The sequence below is a fragment of the Emydura macquarii genome, unplaced genomic scaffold (genome assembly GCF_026122565.2).
Source record: "Emydura macquarii macquarii isolate MOO-44397 ecotype Brisbane River unplaced genomic scaffold, CSIRO-AGI_Emac_v2 contig_2457, whole genome shotgun sequence".
Classification (NCBI taxonomy): Eukaryota; Metazoa; Chordata; order Testudines; family Chelidae; genus Emydura; species Emydura macquarii.
In genome coordinates this window covers 4,312,105-4,330,795 of record NW_027132594.1, presented here as the reverse complement: position 1 = coordinate 4,330,795, position 18,691 = coordinate 4,312,105, and the positions used below count along the sequence as shown (strand labels likewise).

General features: G+C 38.6%; 1 protein-coding gene across 2 annotated transcripts in view; it reads right to left on the bottom strand.

The window, feature by feature from the left end:
• Nucleotides 1–1,067: 1,067 nt before the first annotated feature.
• MEMO1 (mediator of cell motility 1) overlaps nucleotides 1,068–18,691 on the bottom strand; it is a 49,196-nt gene continuing 31,572 nt past the window's right edge. For both annotated transcript variants that reach the window (XM_067562707.1, XM_067562708.1), the window contains exons 4-9: nucleotides 13,381–13,493; nucleotides 12,344–12,455; nucleotides 11,068–11,210; nucleotides 9,687–9,763; nucleotides 3,099–3,203; nucleotides 1,068–1,493 (exon numbers count right to left, since the gene is read on the bottom strand). In XM_067562707.1, coding sequence (XP_067418808.1) covers nucleotides 1,362–1,493; nucleotides 3,099–3,203; nucleotides 9,687–9,763; nucleotides 11,068–11,210; nucleotides 12,344–12,455; nucleotides 13,381–13,493 — 682 coding nt within the window. In that variant the 3' untranslated portion in view covers nucleotides 1,068–1,361. The remainder of the gene's footprint in view (nucleotides 1,494–3,098; nucleotides 3,204–9,686; nucleotides 9,764–11,067; nucleotides 11,211–12,343; nucleotides 12,456–13,380; nucleotides 13,494–18,691) is intronic.

The window sequence follows — 18,691 nt, the reverse complement described above, 5'->3', positions numbered from 1 at the left end:
CCATAGAGGTCCTCCCCCACCCAAAAAACACGACAAGTATGAGACATACAAAGGTCGCCTACCAACAGACCAAATGTCAGGGAATGTTAACTCCATTTACTTAAACAGTAACTACTGCCATTGTGTTTTGCACTACTTATTAAATAAAATGAAGACTTCCAAAAATGGTATTAACTGAACAAACAATTACCATTATTTTGGTTGGAGAAGTGCTCAAGAAACCCATAAGATGTAGTGATGTTTCAAAGAGGTTGAAAGAAACAGAATTTTTTTAAGATGATCTATTATTAAAGAATTCAAACGTGAGAAATTTCTTTTTTCAGTCAAATCCTTAAGGAACAGTTACATGAGCTTAGCACTATGTGGCCCTTATAACCTATGAATGCAGAATATGTTTTCAGAATTACCTAATTGGCAGACTTCTGTTTTCAATTTTTGTCATTACAATCAAGTACTGTATCCATTTTCATTAAATAATCAAGCTTTCAGATTAAAAAAAAATCACAAAAATAATTATTTTGACACAAATTTGTATCACATACCAAAAGATATTTTTATATGTAGTTCTGTGAAATAAATGCAAGCATTAAAATATAAAAAAGATTTTAAAAATTAATTTGCAAAGCTGAACTCATACTGCAGCTTTAAGGTAAAAAAATTCTGTAAATGAAGAAGTTATGACATAAATGCAGGATATAAAATACATTCTAAAGTATTTTACAGATGGTTGAGTTTCTCATCAGCCATGAGAATCTGGAGAAGAATGATGTTAATGAGAAGCAGTTCACATACAGAACACAAAGCAATAAGTTTAAATCAGACTATTTTGGTTTGTGTAGCCCTTTATTAGCAACTAAAATAGAAGATATCTGTTGTACAACACGGCTAGTAACTGACTATACTGAAGTTTTATTATATTCTAATACAGGATCATTTATAAATGCTTTTTTTTTTCATTAAAAAGCTCCCACTCTTTTTTTTTTTTTGTTTACAACTGGCAAAACTATTCTGAAAGCTGAGTACATGTGCACAGGTCTGCAAAGAGTGCAAATTTAGGATATGGTAAATGCTTTACATGTTGTATTTGAAAGGACTGTCTACCACCAGGCCTCTACAGACATTTTTATTTATTTTTAAAATCACAAAGTTTTGACACGAGCCTTCCTTCCATTGTCCTAAACAAGAAAGCATTTTTAAATGAGTTGAAACTAAGGAAGGACTACACCTACTAGAAAAGAAGAGAGTTCTATTAGTTTGAGGTTTCAGTATCCCCGAAGACCAGGAATCATATCTTTGTAAGGGCTAGGCTGGGACCCCGTACATAGTATGTGTGCAGGTGGCATCCCTGAGTTTTCAGAGGTTCAGTGGACCATTAGCGCTCCAGCTGCATAACTCACTGAGCTGTCATGCCAGTTTCGACACTGGCTTGACTGGGCATAATTCAAAAATGAAAAGCTCATATTCATTCCATTCTTCTTGAGCTCTGTAATAGCCTATATGAAAAACAAAAACAAAAAAATATACACATTTTAAGGACAAGTTATTCATGAGATGATTTATATCATCAGGTTCTGCTACTTTCTGGTCCCCACTCCCTCCATCAACTGGATGCATTCCTGCGCTCCTTCCTTTCCTTAAAACCCTAAAATACTCCATGGACAGCTTTTGGAGAAACCCATCTATGTGACTCCCTATTATCCATGCAGATTGCTCCCTGACCTAATCTTTTGCGCAGTAGGAAATTTTAACGAGGCAGTTGTATCTAAGAGGCAAACTGAATACTGATGTTCGTAGTCTTTGAGACAGTTGGACCGTTACGAGAAGGAAAATGTGAAGCAAAAAAGACAGATGAAGTTACGATATGAGTATTGGTGGAAATAAGAACAAAATTTTGGGGCTTAGATTTATTGTTAAATTATAGAATTATTTTTAATACAAAGAATCCTGTGATTTTGGTAACATGGGCTATGTCTTCACAGATGGCAGCAAATTCATTGCCTTCAGATTGATTTTCCAGGATCGATTGAGTGGAAGTGGAGATCCACTTAATCAATCCGGAAGTCGATTTAATAAATCCACCCCTGGAAAAAGAACAACACTGCACTGACAGGACCACATTTCCCATCGGCGCACCAAAGTAAAGACACAGCAGTAAGTAGAAATTAGGAAGTCGACGGGAGATACCACAAAATTCAGTGGCAGTAGCTTGTGTAAGTAAGTGTAGACCAGGCCCTGGTCAGAGCCACATTTAACCCTTCCCCCCCCCCCCCTTTTACATTCTTGCCAATATAGACACTACAAATAGAGAACTCTTTACAGGCCCCCTGCAGAGAGTCCCCAATGTGTTCTCCATAGAGATCAACCTCTCAATGAATAACATCTCCCCTGGTTAAAATAAAAAAGGGATATGCCTCCAACTTGTGTTTTAAATTACACACTTAAAAATACCGGGGTGTATTCACCAGTATTGTCTAGCTGGTTTGCACCCGCTCCAGCAATGCTGTACAGTGGGTTTATGGCTGCTTCAATTAGCTAATTAAGCCAAGTTTATGGCTGGTTTGTGTCACCAGATGAGACACAGCAGCCAGAGCATTACAGAGAATCTGGCCCATACTGGTTATTAATTTAGGAGTTAGCTCACTAAAGTTGCGTGTCACTGCAAAGGCAATTCCCCTTTGAAATATTGTCAGAAGCCACAATATATTCACAATCGCCAGATAGATAATATATAAGAAAACATACTTTCTTTAAAATATATATGCTACAGCTATTGATTCAGGAATTCAAATTTGTACTTGTCACTAGGGGGTGGGAATTTCAAAGGAGTCTAGGTGAGTTAGGTGCCCATTTCACACTGAAATTCAATGGAACTGGATGCCTACCTCCTTCAGGCACTTTTGAAAATCCCAGAGCTAGTAGAAGGTAAGTTTCCCTGTGTATCAGTCTAGAAAATTAGAAACTGAGTTTGAACACATGGGGAAACAAACTGGATTCACACTTCCAGTCTAAGAGGTAATAGGCCCCCTAGCAATTTTCTGGTGAGAGAAATTTAAACAAATTTGCAAGAAGTCAACATTGTCACAAACGGTGGTACTTACATTTAATAATAGCCCAATGGGATGTCTTCCACATATTGTATTATGGTATTTCTTCAAGTAATTGCTAAAAGATACAGGATCTAGCTGCTCTATAATGCTCATACCCTGAAAAAGAGTCAATAGCAATGATTACTGCCTACCTAGTTAAAAATGTACAAGCCTTAAAATTAATGAATATCACAACTCTGTGATGTGTTTGAGAAGAAAAAACCTGAATTCTGAAACATGGGAGACTCAGCACATGAACAGTATTTTCTAAATTGTGGGCTTGTCTTGCCCCTACCCTTTATAAAAAGAAGGGATGGGGGTATGACCTTCTAAAGCTATGAATGCTCTGACATCCATGGGACTATCCTTCAAATCTTGAGACAGCCACATAAAGGTCTATTGCCTTCCCACTATTCCCTCTGCTTGTCCCCTGGCAACACTACTTCCCTAAGGAGTTTCACCCTTATGGGCTTCTGAACAGTAGTAGCACCAAATCCAAGGCAGGCTGAAATCCATGTGTGAAAGCAAAATCTAATCATATATCTTAGCATTTATGTTCATAAAGGCACAAACAGAATCCCACCAGTGCTCCAGACAAAGGTTGCCTTTTCCCTGTCAGTGTATAACAAATCAAATAAATGCAAAATGGCTTACAACAAATCTAAGTCCTTTATGGTTACAGCTTCAGCTTTCCTCAGCTATTTCCCAGCTGCCTCTTGCCAAACAGTGCTAGTTTCTATCCTCCATTCTCCTGTCTGAGAAGAGCTGAGTCCCTTTAAAGTCACCAACAGGTTAATGAAGTGCAGCTACTGACAGGGTGAGGACATTCCACCCCGGAGTCCAAAACAGAACAATACACTTGTGAGGGTGGAAAAAAATTCACTGGGGGCAGTGGAGAGAGTGTGTGCACAATATGCACCCATGTACATACAACAATATGCATACATGTACAACAACATGAGGAAATTTTCCTGAGGGTTTGTTTTTTTGGGGGGAAATGAATGAAAAGAGGAGAAATCATCGCCCCAAGAGTGGCCATCCTCTCGCACCCTGCCAACTCTGCCAATCCCCCACAACAGCAAATCCCTAAACATGGTGAAGGGTCTAAAGCAGAGTTGGGGAGATGACAGTGCCACTTACACCTTCCCTCATAACAAAGAATTGCCTATTCTTCCCGAAATGCTGCATTTTTCTTGCTTTCCAAGGGATTTTCAAGAAAGCATGCTCTGGCCCTTAGCATCCCAACTCATCCAATCATTCCCTTCCCTGCCAACAATCAGCCAGGGTACGAACTGTGATGTGAACACTTGTCCACTAACTAACTGGATTGTGACCAGCTTGTTTCACATAAAGCTATTCAGTGGTGTAATAAACTTCTGTTCACTACTGACCTAGGAAGGATATGAACTGGTGAACAACAATTTGAAAGACAATGTAATCCCCTGAGCTGTCTGGTTTCCCTGTAAATTTTAATTATTGTACAGCTATGTAAAGTAGAATCAGCTTAACTGCATACCCAAGTGGAATGAGATATACCAGCTGCAATCGTGATTACGAACAGCTCGTCAGAACACATTTTTCAGATAAAAATTCCCATATTTCATTAATGTAGTACAGAAACGACAGTGAGGCACAAGATTCCTGTCACAGCAATGTGTCACTGAAATATACTGATTTTGATGACCACAGAAAATTTAGAGTTACACTGATCATCCCAAACGAATACTAATAAAACCTGCACCCCACAATACATCATCATGCATTCTCCATGCTTTACAGAAACATATCTATTTTAGAAGTGGCTTACAGAATTTTTTTAAAATTCCACTGGGACTATTTTTGGACTCCTTGATTTCAAAATGAACACTGCCAATCCTGGCTCTCAGTAATGTACAGGGGGAAAATCCCAGAGTTTGAATGAATAAGGAAATATTGCTGTCAGCTTGTATTTTGTGTTTTTGTTTATTCTAAATGGCAGTTGCATTAAGCTGTTTAGAAATTTGGAGCAGTCGAAGGAGTCCAGCTGGACATGAATTAGAGAACAGAGTATCACCAATTTATCATGTGGATATCACCATCCATGTAGTATATACTGATTTACCAAATACATATTAAATGACATCTGCAGCGCCCAGGGGTAATGAGAGGAGAATATCTAACATAAAATTAATTTTTAACTCAATTTAGTAATCAATGGGGCTGCTCACATAAGTCAGGGTTCACAAGATCAGGCTTTTATTTTATATATAGTATTTCATACTATAATGTCCAATAAAATTCTATTCAATTATATTTCTTGTCATTTTCCTAATATCTACTTTGTTCCTACAAAAAGGAAGACAAGTGTAGAATACACACAGAAGTAGAAATGTCCTAATAGTTATAGTTTATGCAAATAATCTGATTATTTTTGTAGGTCCAACAGTCATTTTTCAAGCTTGCTCACTTTTTTCAGCTTAGAACACACGCAGAACACAATTTTCAAGAAAACCACTGATTCTGAGTGTCTCCATCTTTTTGTGCCTAGCTTGAGAAGACTTTCAGAAGTGCTGGGCAGCCAAAACTTCAACAAAAATGAGGGGAACTGAAGGTACCTGGCACCTCTGAAAAGCACGCGCTGCAAGCACCCAAAATTAGTGGCCGCTCTTGCTAATTTTGGCCCTAGTAACTATAAGAACTGATGGTTTGTAAACTAAATCTTATAAGTGAAAAAATAAAAGGTGATGGGATATTAAGTCTTTGCTAGCAGATATTAGCAATATTATGGAAAATCATCAACACATTTCAACGCAGTAAAACTCCTTTTGATTTCTCATCTCCTTACTGTTGCAATGTTATTGAGATAACACAAGAGAAATATTTAAAAGAATGCCAATTTTTGATTAAACAGTTTAAATAAAATACCAATGGCCCAAGCAAATAGTAACTAAGCCTCAAGTGAAGTCAGATTCTGAGTTCTATTACATGGCCTTTCCCCCAGTGACTTAAATGGAATTATCAGATTTACTCCACTGCAACTGAGGTGAGGAATATGGCCCTGACTGTAGCAGGCAGAGTTTTCGAGCCATGAGCAGAACAAATTATTCTTCATTTTTTTCCTAAACAAATGCTCCCCCACTCTTACATGAGTGGGTTGTGGCAAAATGTGTACAACTACAGCTATGCTTAAATCATAGCAACCCACATCTCAAATTAGAGGTAACAGGCTGGTAAAACTGCAATGTAAGTGGTATAAACTAGTTACATACTGGCTGAGATAGTGATGAATGTGTCCCTAATGTCTTATTTAGCGAGGGAAACTGACCAGAATAGCTATTCTGCAATAGTCCCCATTGTGGATACTATTCTGGAATAAAAGTCACTTTATTCCAGAATATTTACACTGCTCAAGGAGCATATGCTTAAGCACTTTACTAAATATGGACCCAACATAAGCAAATCATTAATCTAGGCATGACAGTTACCATCTCTGCCAGCCTGAAATCAGTCTTATCTCCATGTAGAGTAGGACCCTAAAAAAGTAAAATGCAGGGTTTTTCCTGTCTGCCTCTGTGGAGAGAGCTAGAAGGAATGGTCTCACATTGTTCCTTAGCGTATTCACCAACACTACAGACTTGGATTGTATCTGAGGAAATACGAAGAGGCTGAGGATAGGATGTGAAACTGAATGCATTCACACCAAAAGTGAGGAAACATGGTTGGACTCCTGCATGAGAAGAACATTGCAGCACCATTTCCAATTCCAAAGATGCAGCGGCTGCAAACCTACTACATAACTGCTAAAGAAAATTTCTGAAATTCATAGAAAAACAAAGTCTCCTCAGAGACCAGAGTTCTAAGCGCTGTTAATAGACAGGGAAATACAGAACAGAGATGGGGATTCCATACGGACAGTGCAGTTTGCTTACAAATATGTTGGAATTCCATACAGGATCAGGTTCTCACACATTCAAATACTGGTTAAAAAAGAAAGATGACCCTCAGGGGGACAAAACCAGCATATAACAATTCCGTATATTTTAGTTTTTTCTCTCTAAAAATAAGATTACAAAAAAGATTACTGTCACAGTGACCAACCATGGTAAGGTGGAAATCACTTCATCAGAATTATTAAAAATGCTACACCCACTTTGCTGAATAAGTGCCAAAGAAAAGAGAATCAGTACAAGGCAGCTCAGTGACTCAAAATAATTAAATATACCACACCCTGTGCTATCTGTCACAGAAATGAACAAGTGAGAATAGCTGTTTGCTACCATACTTTAATTATCTCTTCTAAAAAGATACCCATCTCAGCAGATTCCCACTCATGGGCCTTATCTACACTAGTCTTTATTGGAAAATCTCCACACTGAGAGTGGTAAAAACACCTCTGCCCTCCCCTGGATTAGTGCTCCCATTGTGAGGAAACTGAACAGTGAGAAATGAAGAGGCTAGTGCAGACATGGAAAGTAAAAAGCTCCAGGGATGTTTCCAAGCAATTTTATCACTCTTTCTACAAATGTTGTAAGTTATAGATCTGTTCCAGTTAATTCTAATTAAAATATATGTTAGGATTTTCATTTCCAGCAAAACTGAATCAATCCCACACAAATTAAATTTAGTCTTCAAATTTACCATAACTACTTTTCAGAGGACAACTGAATTCCTCACAACTTCATTAAATAAATCAATTAAATTAATTTTTTGCAAAGGAAACATTTGCAAAAAAATTATCTTTTTTGAAGCCCACCCCTTTCCCCCATTAACCTCCCCGAAATGTACACTTTTTTTTGACACACACAAGGTGGGTGAGATAATATCCTGGACCAATTTATGCTGGCAAGAGAAATAAGCTTCTGAGCCACACAGAGCTCTTCAGGTCTGGGAAAAGGAGGAAAAAAAGAGAGAGAAAAAGAGAGAGAGCAAGAGAGGTGTGTGTGTGGGGGGAGGGATATTAGTGAATTATAGACTGTTGTAATAAGCGATAAATCCAATGTCTCTGATATGTAGACATATCTCTACTGCTACAATGATCAATACCCCAACAACACATATCCATAAGTCATACACATGCCTATCACAAATGTAGTGTATCTCATCCAGTGTACTAAATGCTCTGATATTAGCTAAGTGGGTGAAATGAGACAATTGCTATGCTCTCAAATGAACTCACAGAAAAATAATAAAAGACAAAAACCATTATCACCTGTGAGTGAACACTTTTCACAAAGTAATCACTCCATATCGGACCTCTCTGTCCTCTTTCTCAAAGGAAATCTGCACAACACCTTCAAAAGACCACCCTGGGAGCTTAAATCCATAACTTTGCTAGACACTAAGGCCTTGTCTACACTAGCACTTATGCTGGCAAAACTTTTTGGGCTTATATGGATAGGCTGGATTCTTAGGCCAGGACTGCACAGAAGAGTTAGGGTGGTCCACCTATATTGCTCAGACGTGAAAAATTCACACCTGAGTGACATAGTTAAGCTGACTTACGCCCCAATGAGACCGGCACTAGATCAATGAAAGAATTCTTCCGCTGACCTAGTTACCACCCCACAGACACATGGATTAACTACAGCGACAAGCGTGTCTACACTTAAACCACTACAGCAACGCAGCTGTAGCTGTAGGCATAGCTCTAGGCAGGCATTTTTTTCCTTCCATATTCTATAGTAGAAGGACAGGATGTGGGTAACAGTCCCAATGGAACACAAGTGGCTTTTGTTTTCTTGGCCAGTGTGACCCGTACCTTTTCCCAATGATGGCTGCATCAAATCTGTTGAAACTGTCAACAACAACATAGGCATGATCTCCATCTAATGAAAATAGGGGCAAGTCTACACTAAAATTAAGTCAATGTAACATCCACGTACAGCCACCGCAGCAATTTCATTGGTTTTACACATCCACATTATGCTGCTTGTGTTAGCAGTGTGTATCCTCACCAGGAGCGCTTGTACTGATTCAACTGCCAGTGTAGGGCACTTGGGAGTTTCTGAAAGGCAACAACAGTTGATGCAAGTAACACAGTGTCTAAACTGAAACAGTGTCGATGTAACTACATTGACTTAAGTGCTATGCCTCTTCTGGAGTGGAGTTAAGCTTGTGTAGTGGGCAAGTTACATTGGTGGGAGCTATATTTTAGTGTAGATGCTTACAGAGTTAGGTCAACATAAGCTGCCTTATGTCAATCTAACTCTGTAACATAAACCAGGCCTCGCACTCTTACAAATGTGAGCTACCAAAACTTTCTGTTTCCAAATCATAATGCTTATTGCTTCACCTAAACACAGATACATTTGCATTTAAACAGAAAATAAGTGACACTGGGGGAATTTAGAGCAGTCAAGCAAGCATTTTTTCTCATAAGCAATATTTACAAGATTACATCTCACTATACATTGTGCACACTCAGTAAAGTGTATGATACCAGTTTCCAATCCACTGACTACGGTACAGTAGTTAAAAGCCCGCTGTATGACAAGTGAGAAAAAGCATACAATCAGCAATATATCAAATCTTGAATATTTTATTAGAGATTCTAGAAGTGTTCAAAGCCATGTGAAGGAGAAATGTATTAGACACTTAATTGCCCCAAATCTGAAATCTTACCATTTTATCTAGATGCTCAATGGATCTATAAATCTCTCCTTGGGATTCATCATAGTAACTGTAACGGAACCTTTGACCTTGAAACAAAAATCATGTACAAAATAAAAAGGGACAAATTAGTAGCTAGAACACACCCTAATATTTACTAAATAATTTCAATTATGACAGAAGGCAAAGTACAGCTGGAATCCACACCTCTGGTAGCCAATCTAACATAAAATCAATTATAAATCAAAAATTGGAAGTGATGCCTTTATGATATTCATAAAGAAACGGTATTTTCTATTATTATTTTCTGTTCCATTGCAGTCATTCCAAATACCACCACAGCACTTCCCCTGAAATTAAAACAAAGCCACTTAAAGTGCAGTTATACTTTGAAAAATGACCATGTAAAAATGGAATTGTGTGGTCCCATGTTAATTGCCTACCAATGACTTCATATCAAATTAGCTCAGTTTAAAGTAAAGGGATAGTTTTTCTAACTGACAGCCCTGCAAAATCAATCTGGAATCTGAAAGCCAAGTTGTTCTCTCCTGCCTGCATACCCAGAACCAGTAATAAAGATTACAATTGGAATTTAGTAACTGGTTCTAACTGATTACATACTAACCAAAACAGAACCCAGTTCACTTTTCTATAGCTCTTTTGGCTCTGCAGTTCTAAGATGAGTAGTAGTAAAAAGTAGGAAAAATCATCTCTGAGTATAGCAAAGGAAGATGACTTGGAATATACAAATGGAAGAGATCTGTTCTGTAACATGGTAGATACCTTTTTGAAAGAGTCCCTTTACCAGCCATAGTCACACATTAAAAAGCTACAGAAACTAAATGTTATTGGTTAATACAAGAAAATGAAATTCAGCACTCCTGGATTATACTTCTGGCTCTGCCACCAACACGAGATGTCTGATCCTAGGCAATTCACATGAGCCTGTGCCTCAGGTTTACCCATCTAGAAAATAGATATATTTACTTTCCTCATAGGAATGTTGGGATGTTTCATAAATCAGTTAACTAATTTTTGTAAATTCCTTTTAGGTCCATAGAAGAACAGCATAAGAGCAAAGAACCTACACACTGTTACTAGGCTGGAATAGTGCAGAGAAACATGTAACTTTTTAGATAATTTTTATCACTCTTAGCTACTTCCCTCTCCCATCCCACGGATAACTCAAAGTTTGCTAAATGTGAATTTTACCTAATTTTCCAAATAAAAATTTACTTTTGGCATTAAAGCAGGCAAAAAAACATTTAGGTTCAGAGGGTATATTTACCATAAAGTTCTTAGCACCAAAACATATGTAATGAAAGGGCCTGCTCAAACATAGCTACAATGTAGCTACCACATTGCTATAATACAAACAAGACCTGTAACTTACCCCAATGGCAGAAGTCAGAAGAAACCACAAAGAGATTACTAGGATCTGCTAGGTATTTACTGAAGAATTTTCCAAATTCCTGTTCTTTTGACTCACTCAATGCTCCAACCAGTACAGGAACAATGGTAAACTCATCCTTATGGCTTATAAGCAAAGAAAAAAGATTGCATATTGAAAAAATTAATTTTTAAGAACAGATTTTTTTTTTTGTGGTATGATAACTGAAATTTTAAGTCTGCCCCTTAAAATGATGCTATTAACCTGAAATATTGTTAATTAATCACAATAAAAATTAGCTTTAGATACTACACCTTCCCCAACACTTGCCAATTTTTGTCATTTTACATTTTATTTTCAAAAAATCTTTTTTCTCTCCTTAGTTGCAGTGTGAAAAAGCCACAAAACCAACAGAAGAAACCAACTCCATAGAGGAAATAGCAAAAGTGACCATGCACAAAGTCTAAGAGGGAAATTTCCCTATGTAGAGGAGCAGCACAAGGGCTACACACCACTGAAATCCTACTTAAGCCCTCAAGATACGGCGTAAGTGATGCATAGCTTTGTGCTGACCTTCTACACAAACTTCATCCAAAGATCACAATGGAAAAATAAAATAAATTTTAAAAAGACCAAAATAAGAGGTTTTTTTCCCTTGTTCTCTTTCAGTTACAGTATTCATAGACATCATCTGTAACAAAAGTAGCTATAAGTTGCCAATATTATATACACATTTTGGAACCTCAATAGAAAATGTGTATCACTAAGTGAACCAGTCATAGAATCATAAAATTTAGAGATATGAAAGACTTATTAAGTCATCGCTCACATATTTCTGGGCAAGACTGTTCCCTATTGTAGATTTACAGTATTAATATTTTGTCAAATCTTTTACATGTATATCTGCCCGTGGGAGATTTAATTTTACTTAGCTTTGCAAATAAAAATTCACTTCTGGCCTTACAAAAAACAGAAAAACAATGCACAGACCAGTAGATTTCACTGTCAGGAAGCTTTTCTCAAAATTAACCCTATTCACAAGCCAATATAAAATATTAACTACTTAATACAGAATGGTCAGAATTGATTGCTCAATTGCTTGCCATGCTCCCAGCTTCCTTCCTACCAAGAAATCTCAAGTAAAAAATTTAAGTCTACAAATTAGTGTTTTAAAAATCATAATTCCCACCAAAAGAGGACTACTTCTTTCTACTGCACTGTGCATGCAGTTCAAATGTATAATTTTATAGATTGCATGATAAATATTTAGCCAAAGTACCTTTCCATGGCTTTAGCAGTATAAGGCAAATGCATTTCAATACTGTGTTCATCTTCATCTGTTTGCACAGTCATACGCTCAAACATTCCAGTCTTCCACAATTCTCCATAAACTGAAAAGATTTTAAAATATATTAAAATGCTTCATTAAAATAAATTTTACCAAAAAATATATTACAACGTATCTTGTTGGAAATGGCACAATAAAATAAACCCCTCTGACTCTGGGGGTTATGATCACAGAATAGTAAGTTGCATTTAACCCAAGTTAACAACATTTTTGTATTTTACAGTTACCAAGCTTGTATCTTACAATTAAGAATGCATTGTGTAAAGCAGGGACATCTTTATCATTTTCGAGATGCTTTCTACAATCACTATTAAGGTTAAAATTCTGTCACAGTTATTTTTAGTAAAAGTCAGGGGCAGGTCGCAGGCAATAAACAAAATTCACAGAAGCTGCGACCTGTCCCTGACTTTTACTAAAAAATACCCCAATGGAGAGGGGGGGCTTGCAGCTGTTTCAGCCCACGCAGCCTGGCAGCTGTTCGGCAGGGCAGCCCCAGGGCTGACAGCTACTCCAGACCTGCCCAGAAGTCATAGAGGTCCCAGAAAATCATGGAATCTGTGACCAAATCTTATCCTTAACTATTATGGTATAAAATATTTAAATACAAAAAGTGTATTAAAACATGAACTCATCAACATAACCTATGTGTTTTTAGATTTCCACTGACCATATGATTCTTTATTGAGGAAAAAGTTGATCAAGTGAGCCGCTGCTGGATATGCTTGTTTATTAATATTGCGTCTTACCATAGCCCATTGCACAAAACTGCTGAATGTGAAAACAAAAACACCTACTCTCTACCTGTTTATGAGGTTACGTGTATTATCTTGTACTGGTAATTTATGGATTTTTTCTTTTAAACACCTGCACCACCCATGCAAAACCTAGTGCTCCTAAGTGTTACAGTAATACAAATAACAATTAAAAAATACAGAAATCTGACAGATGCAAGCTTACTATATACATACCTTTTTGATCAATTCGAAGATCATACAGAGGTGTTCTATATATCTCCACACTGGAAAGTGCACATCGGGAAAGGGGCACATGATGGGAAGGCCCAAAGATGAAAATTTTCCGGCTAGGGTAATTAACACAAAAACCAAAATCAGAAAAGTTTTACATATACAAAAACCTGTATTAGAAAAAAAAAAGTTGAAAAAGAAAATGATAAGCTGAACTAATTTTTTTGGATTAGACTGGTAGCTAATTATAGTGCTCTACTCTGCCTGGGGCAAGAGCATGGTCCAATTCTTGGTTAGTTAGGGACAGATGCTGCAACTTGCTGAGTGATTGAGAGGTGATCTTGAAGCTGTTTCAGTAAAAACGGGTCCAGATCATCTTAAATAGGGTCTGCACTACAGCACTAACCAGTTTTAAAGTCTCTTTAGATGACAAAAATTAATTTAGCTGAACTGGATAGAAAATTTCCTTAGCATAGTGCAGAACCTACTGACACCTGATATTTGATTCTCCAGGGTTAGTGATGAGTCCAACAGGCCCCCATGCAGCACACTACACCACCTTAAATAGCTGAGAGCACATGCACTCAACTGAGGGTTGGGTGGTATGTTCATTATCAATTACTCAAACCCTCTTCTGATTCACATCACTACAGTCTTTCCTGAGTTTGATTTAAGCTAGCTGTTTTTTTCCCCACAAGGCTCTAATCTGCCTCAACCCCTGTGTTATCTGTGAGACAGCTTGAAAAAAATTACACAGAACTGTATGTCATTAGCATACTTTTGGCACGGCAGCGCCACTTGCTGTGGGCCACAGATAGTCACTTTACCACGTCTTTGGTCCTGATTGGGGGTTAGTCTTTCCAGCCTTAGAAATTTTCAGAAGCAGTCTTGCCTCTGCATGATAAATCTATGATAGTGCTTCAGGGATTGGAGATACCACTAGTTTTGTTTTGCTTTTTGTGCATGCAGTGGTGAAGCAAACCAACAGAAAGCACCAATCTACTTTGAAATCTATCCAGGAGTACCTTTCAACTGCCTCAGCTGAGGCAGAATGAGGTGCTCCTGAAACTTTTAAACAAGCTAAGTGGTAAACAATAAGTGATGTAGAAAAAAAACCCAGCAATTCAATGCCATTAAATCTGGGGAGTGGAACTTGTTCCAGAAATATCAATGCAGAAAACATATCTGCATACTGTTGCCAATTTTTTCCTTTAAAAAAACTTCTCATTTTGCTCAAAATATTTCAGAAAGAATCAGAATAACTTTGCTATTTTGGGACATGGTTTGCATTTTTTCTGATAAACCACTGGTGAAACAAAAAAGAGACTGGTGTATTATGTCTAACACTAACTACCTTAAATGATCACTATTTAGCTTCAAAATGCATATTTGAATCACACACTCTAGATACTTTAAATGAGAATTTATTGTTGCTACATAGCAAGATGTTCTAAAGTATTCTGCAATTAGCAAAGTACATGCAGATTTCAATTTTTTAAACTAAAGTAATTGGCTCTGTGGTTCAGCAGGCAACTGCAGACCAGTTTTGTGCCTGTTCATATTAGAATCATAGAATCATAGAATATTAGAGTTGGAAGGGACCTCAGGAGGTCATCTAGTCCAACCCCCTGCTCAAAGCAGGACTAACCTCAGCTATATCACCCCAACCAGGGCTTTGTCAAGCCTCATAGAATCATAGAATTAGGAACAAGTCCATTTGAAACAATTAGTGACTCCCAGTGATTTAAGTGATCACATACAATTTTTTCCACAGGACCTCAAGCTGTGCACAGGATGGACTTGCTTTGGGGATGAGTCAGGGTTGTATGGTGAAGGAAGCAGTTGTTTGTAGCACACCTGCCTCATTTGTGGCAGAAATTGGAAGGTGTGTTACCTCATAGACTCTAAGGTCAGAAGGCACCAATATGATCATCTAGTCTGACCTCCTGCACAATGCAGGCCAGCCACTCCTGTAACAAACCTCTAACCTATGACTGAGTTATTAAAGGCCTCAAATCATGGTTTAAAGACTTTAAGGTACAAAAAATCCACCAGCAAGGGAGCTGTGCCCCATGCTACAGAGGACGGCAAAAGAAATCCCAGAGCCTTTGCCAATCTGCCCTGGGAGAAAATTCAAATATGGCAATCAGTTAAATCCTGAGCATGTGGGCAAGACTCAACAGCCAGACACTCAAGAAAGAATTCTCTGTAATAACTCAGAACCCACCACATCTAACATCCCTTCACAGGCCATTGGCATATCTACCACGAGGAGTCAAATATCAGTTAATTGCCAAACTCGGCTGTCCCATCATACCACCCCCTCTATACATTTATCAAGCTCGGTTTTGAAGCCAGCTAGGTTTTTTGCCCCCACTGCTCCCCTTGGAAGGCTATTCCAGAACTTCATTCTGATGATGGTTAGAAACCTGCAACTACTTTCAATTCTAAACTTCCTGATGGCCAGTTTATATCCATTAGTTCTTGAGTCCACATTGGCACTGGACTTAAGTAATTCCTCTCCCTCCCAGGTATTTGCCCCTCTGATGTATTTATAGAGAGAAATCATATCTCCCTTCAACCTTCTTTTGGTTAAGCTAAATAAGTCAAGCTCTTTGAGTCTCCTCTCATAAGGCAAGTTTTCCATTGCACAGATCATCCTAGTAGCCCTTCTCTGCACCTGTTCCAGTCTGAATTCATCTTTCTTAAACATGGGGGACCAGAACTGCACAAAATATTCCAGATGAGGTCTCACCAGTGCCTTGTATAACGGTACTAACACCTCCCTACCTTTACTGAAAATAACTCATCTGATGCATCCAAGGACTGCATTAGCTTTTTTCATGGCTGCATCACATAGGCAGCTCATAGTCATCCTGTGATCAACCAATACACCCAGGCCCTTCTCCTCCTCTGACATTTCCAACTAATGCGTCCCCAACTTATAGCAGAAATTCTTGTTATTAGTCCCTAAATGCATGACCTTGCACTTTCCACTATTAAATTTCATTTCTGTATGATATCCCACTCCTCTGTTTTGGCAATACCTCCCAACTTTGTGTCATCCGCAAACTTTATTAGTACATTCCCACTTTTTGTGCCAAGGTCAGTAATAAAAAGGTTAAATAAGATTGCTTCCAAGAGCAATCCCTGAGGAACTCCACTAGTGACCTCCCTCCAGCCTGACAGTTCACCTTTCATTATGACCCATTGTAGTCTCCCCTTTAATTAGTTCTTTAGCCATTTTTCAATTTTCATATTAATCCCCATCTTTTCCAATATAACTAATAATTCCTCATGTGGAACCATATCAAATGCCTTACTGAAATCTAGGTAAATTAGATCCACTGCATTCCCTTTGTCTAAAAAAATCTGTTATCTTCTCAAAAAGGGAGATCAGGTTGGTCTGGCACGATCTACCTTTTGTAAAGACCTTGTATTTTATCCCAATTACCATTAACCTCGATGTCCTTAACTACTTTCTCTTTTAAAATTTTTTCCAAGACCTTGCATATTACTGAGGTCAAACTAACAGACCTGTAGCTACCCAGATCACTTTTTTCCCTTTCTTAAAAATAGGAACTATGCTAGCAATTCTCCAGTCATACGGTACTGCCCCTAAATTTAAAGATTCATTAAAAATCCTTCCTAATTGGCTTGCAATTTCATGTGCTAGTTCCTTTAATATTTTTGGATGGAGATTATCCAGCCCCCTGATTTAGTCCCATTAAGCTGTTCAAGTTTGGCTTCTACCTTGGTCATTTCTACCTCCATATTCTCATTCCCATTAGCCACCTACCACTAACCCGAAGTTCATCATTAGCCTCATTAAAACCGGAGACCAAGTATTTGTTTAGATATTCGGCCATGCCTAGATTATCTTTAACCTCCACCACATCCTCAGTGCTTGGTGGTCCCACTTCTTCTTTCTTGGTTTTCTTCCTATTTATATGGCTATAGAATCTTTTACTATTGGTTTTAATTCCCTTTGCAAGGTCCAACTCTACTTTGCTTTTGGCCTTTCTCACTTTATCTCTATATGTTCTGACCTCCAAGAGGTAGCTTTCCTTGCTTATCCCTCCCATCTTCCACTCCTTGTAGGCTTTCTGCTTTCTCTTAATCACCTGCCAGAGATGCTTACTCGTCCAGCTTGGTCTACAACTCTTGCCTATGAATTATTCCCCTTCTTTGGGATGCAGGCTTCAAATAGTTCCTGCAACTTGGACTTGAAGTAATTCCAAGCCTCCTCCACCTTCAGATCCATGAGTTGTTCAGTCCAGCCCACTTCCTCAACTAATTCCCTTAATTTTTTAAAGTTACCCCTTTTGAAGACAAAGACCCTAGTCAGAGATCTATTTTTGTTTATCCTTCCATTTAGTTTGAACTGAATAAGCTCATGGTCGCTCAAACCAAGGTTGTCCCCTACAACAAGTTCTTCTATGAGGTCCCCACTACGCACCAATACCAAATCTAAATGGCATCCCCTCTGGTTGGTTCAGTAACTATTTGGTGAAGGAATCTACCTATTGTAGGTCTGGTGAAAATGGCGGGTGTAGGCCCGCCCATAGCTGAAGGCCCGCCGCCTTAAACGGTGGGGGAAGGGACCAGTGGGCCTGGGCCACAGCTGAATACTGGGGACAACAAATGAAAAAAACAGAGATGAAAGTGAAGGTCATTGGGTAAAAATCAGGGAACCAGAAGGGGACACTGAGCAGAGACTATCTGACAGCAACCACCACTCCTCAAAAGCATCTAAAGAATGAGTGGACCCACCGAGAGGAAATTTGCTTGGAAGCATGACTGGACAAGGGAACGAAAGTAAGCCCTCCAGTTACAGAGCACCATCCCATGTCAACTGCCTCCTCCTCATATGATGATGGTTGTCTTGGCCAGCACCAAGAGGTGGTTGACAAGTAGGTCTCATGACTTAGTGGGGCCACAAACAGGGTGTGCAAAAATCAGGAGGTGCAGGGAAGAGTGCAGTAAGAGGTTCTGGAGAAGCCAGAAGAGGGGCTGCAATCTGATGCACTCAACATAGGGCCAGGGTCTCTCTCTCACCACAAAAGGGGCAGGTGTCAGTGGAGTTTGTGATCCGTGTCAGATATATGCCCATGCTAATGGCTCTGTGAAAGAGCTGCCAGCTTTGGAAGGTGTGTAGTGAATGAGACAGAGGATTGCAGGAAGAGAAAGGACTGCCTCATGGTTAAGGAAGCTGAATGGTGCCTTGGAGAACTGGATTCTATTCTTGCCTCTGCCATAGAAGTCCAAAGTCACTTAAATCAAACTTTTCAGAGGCAACCTTAATTCTAGCATC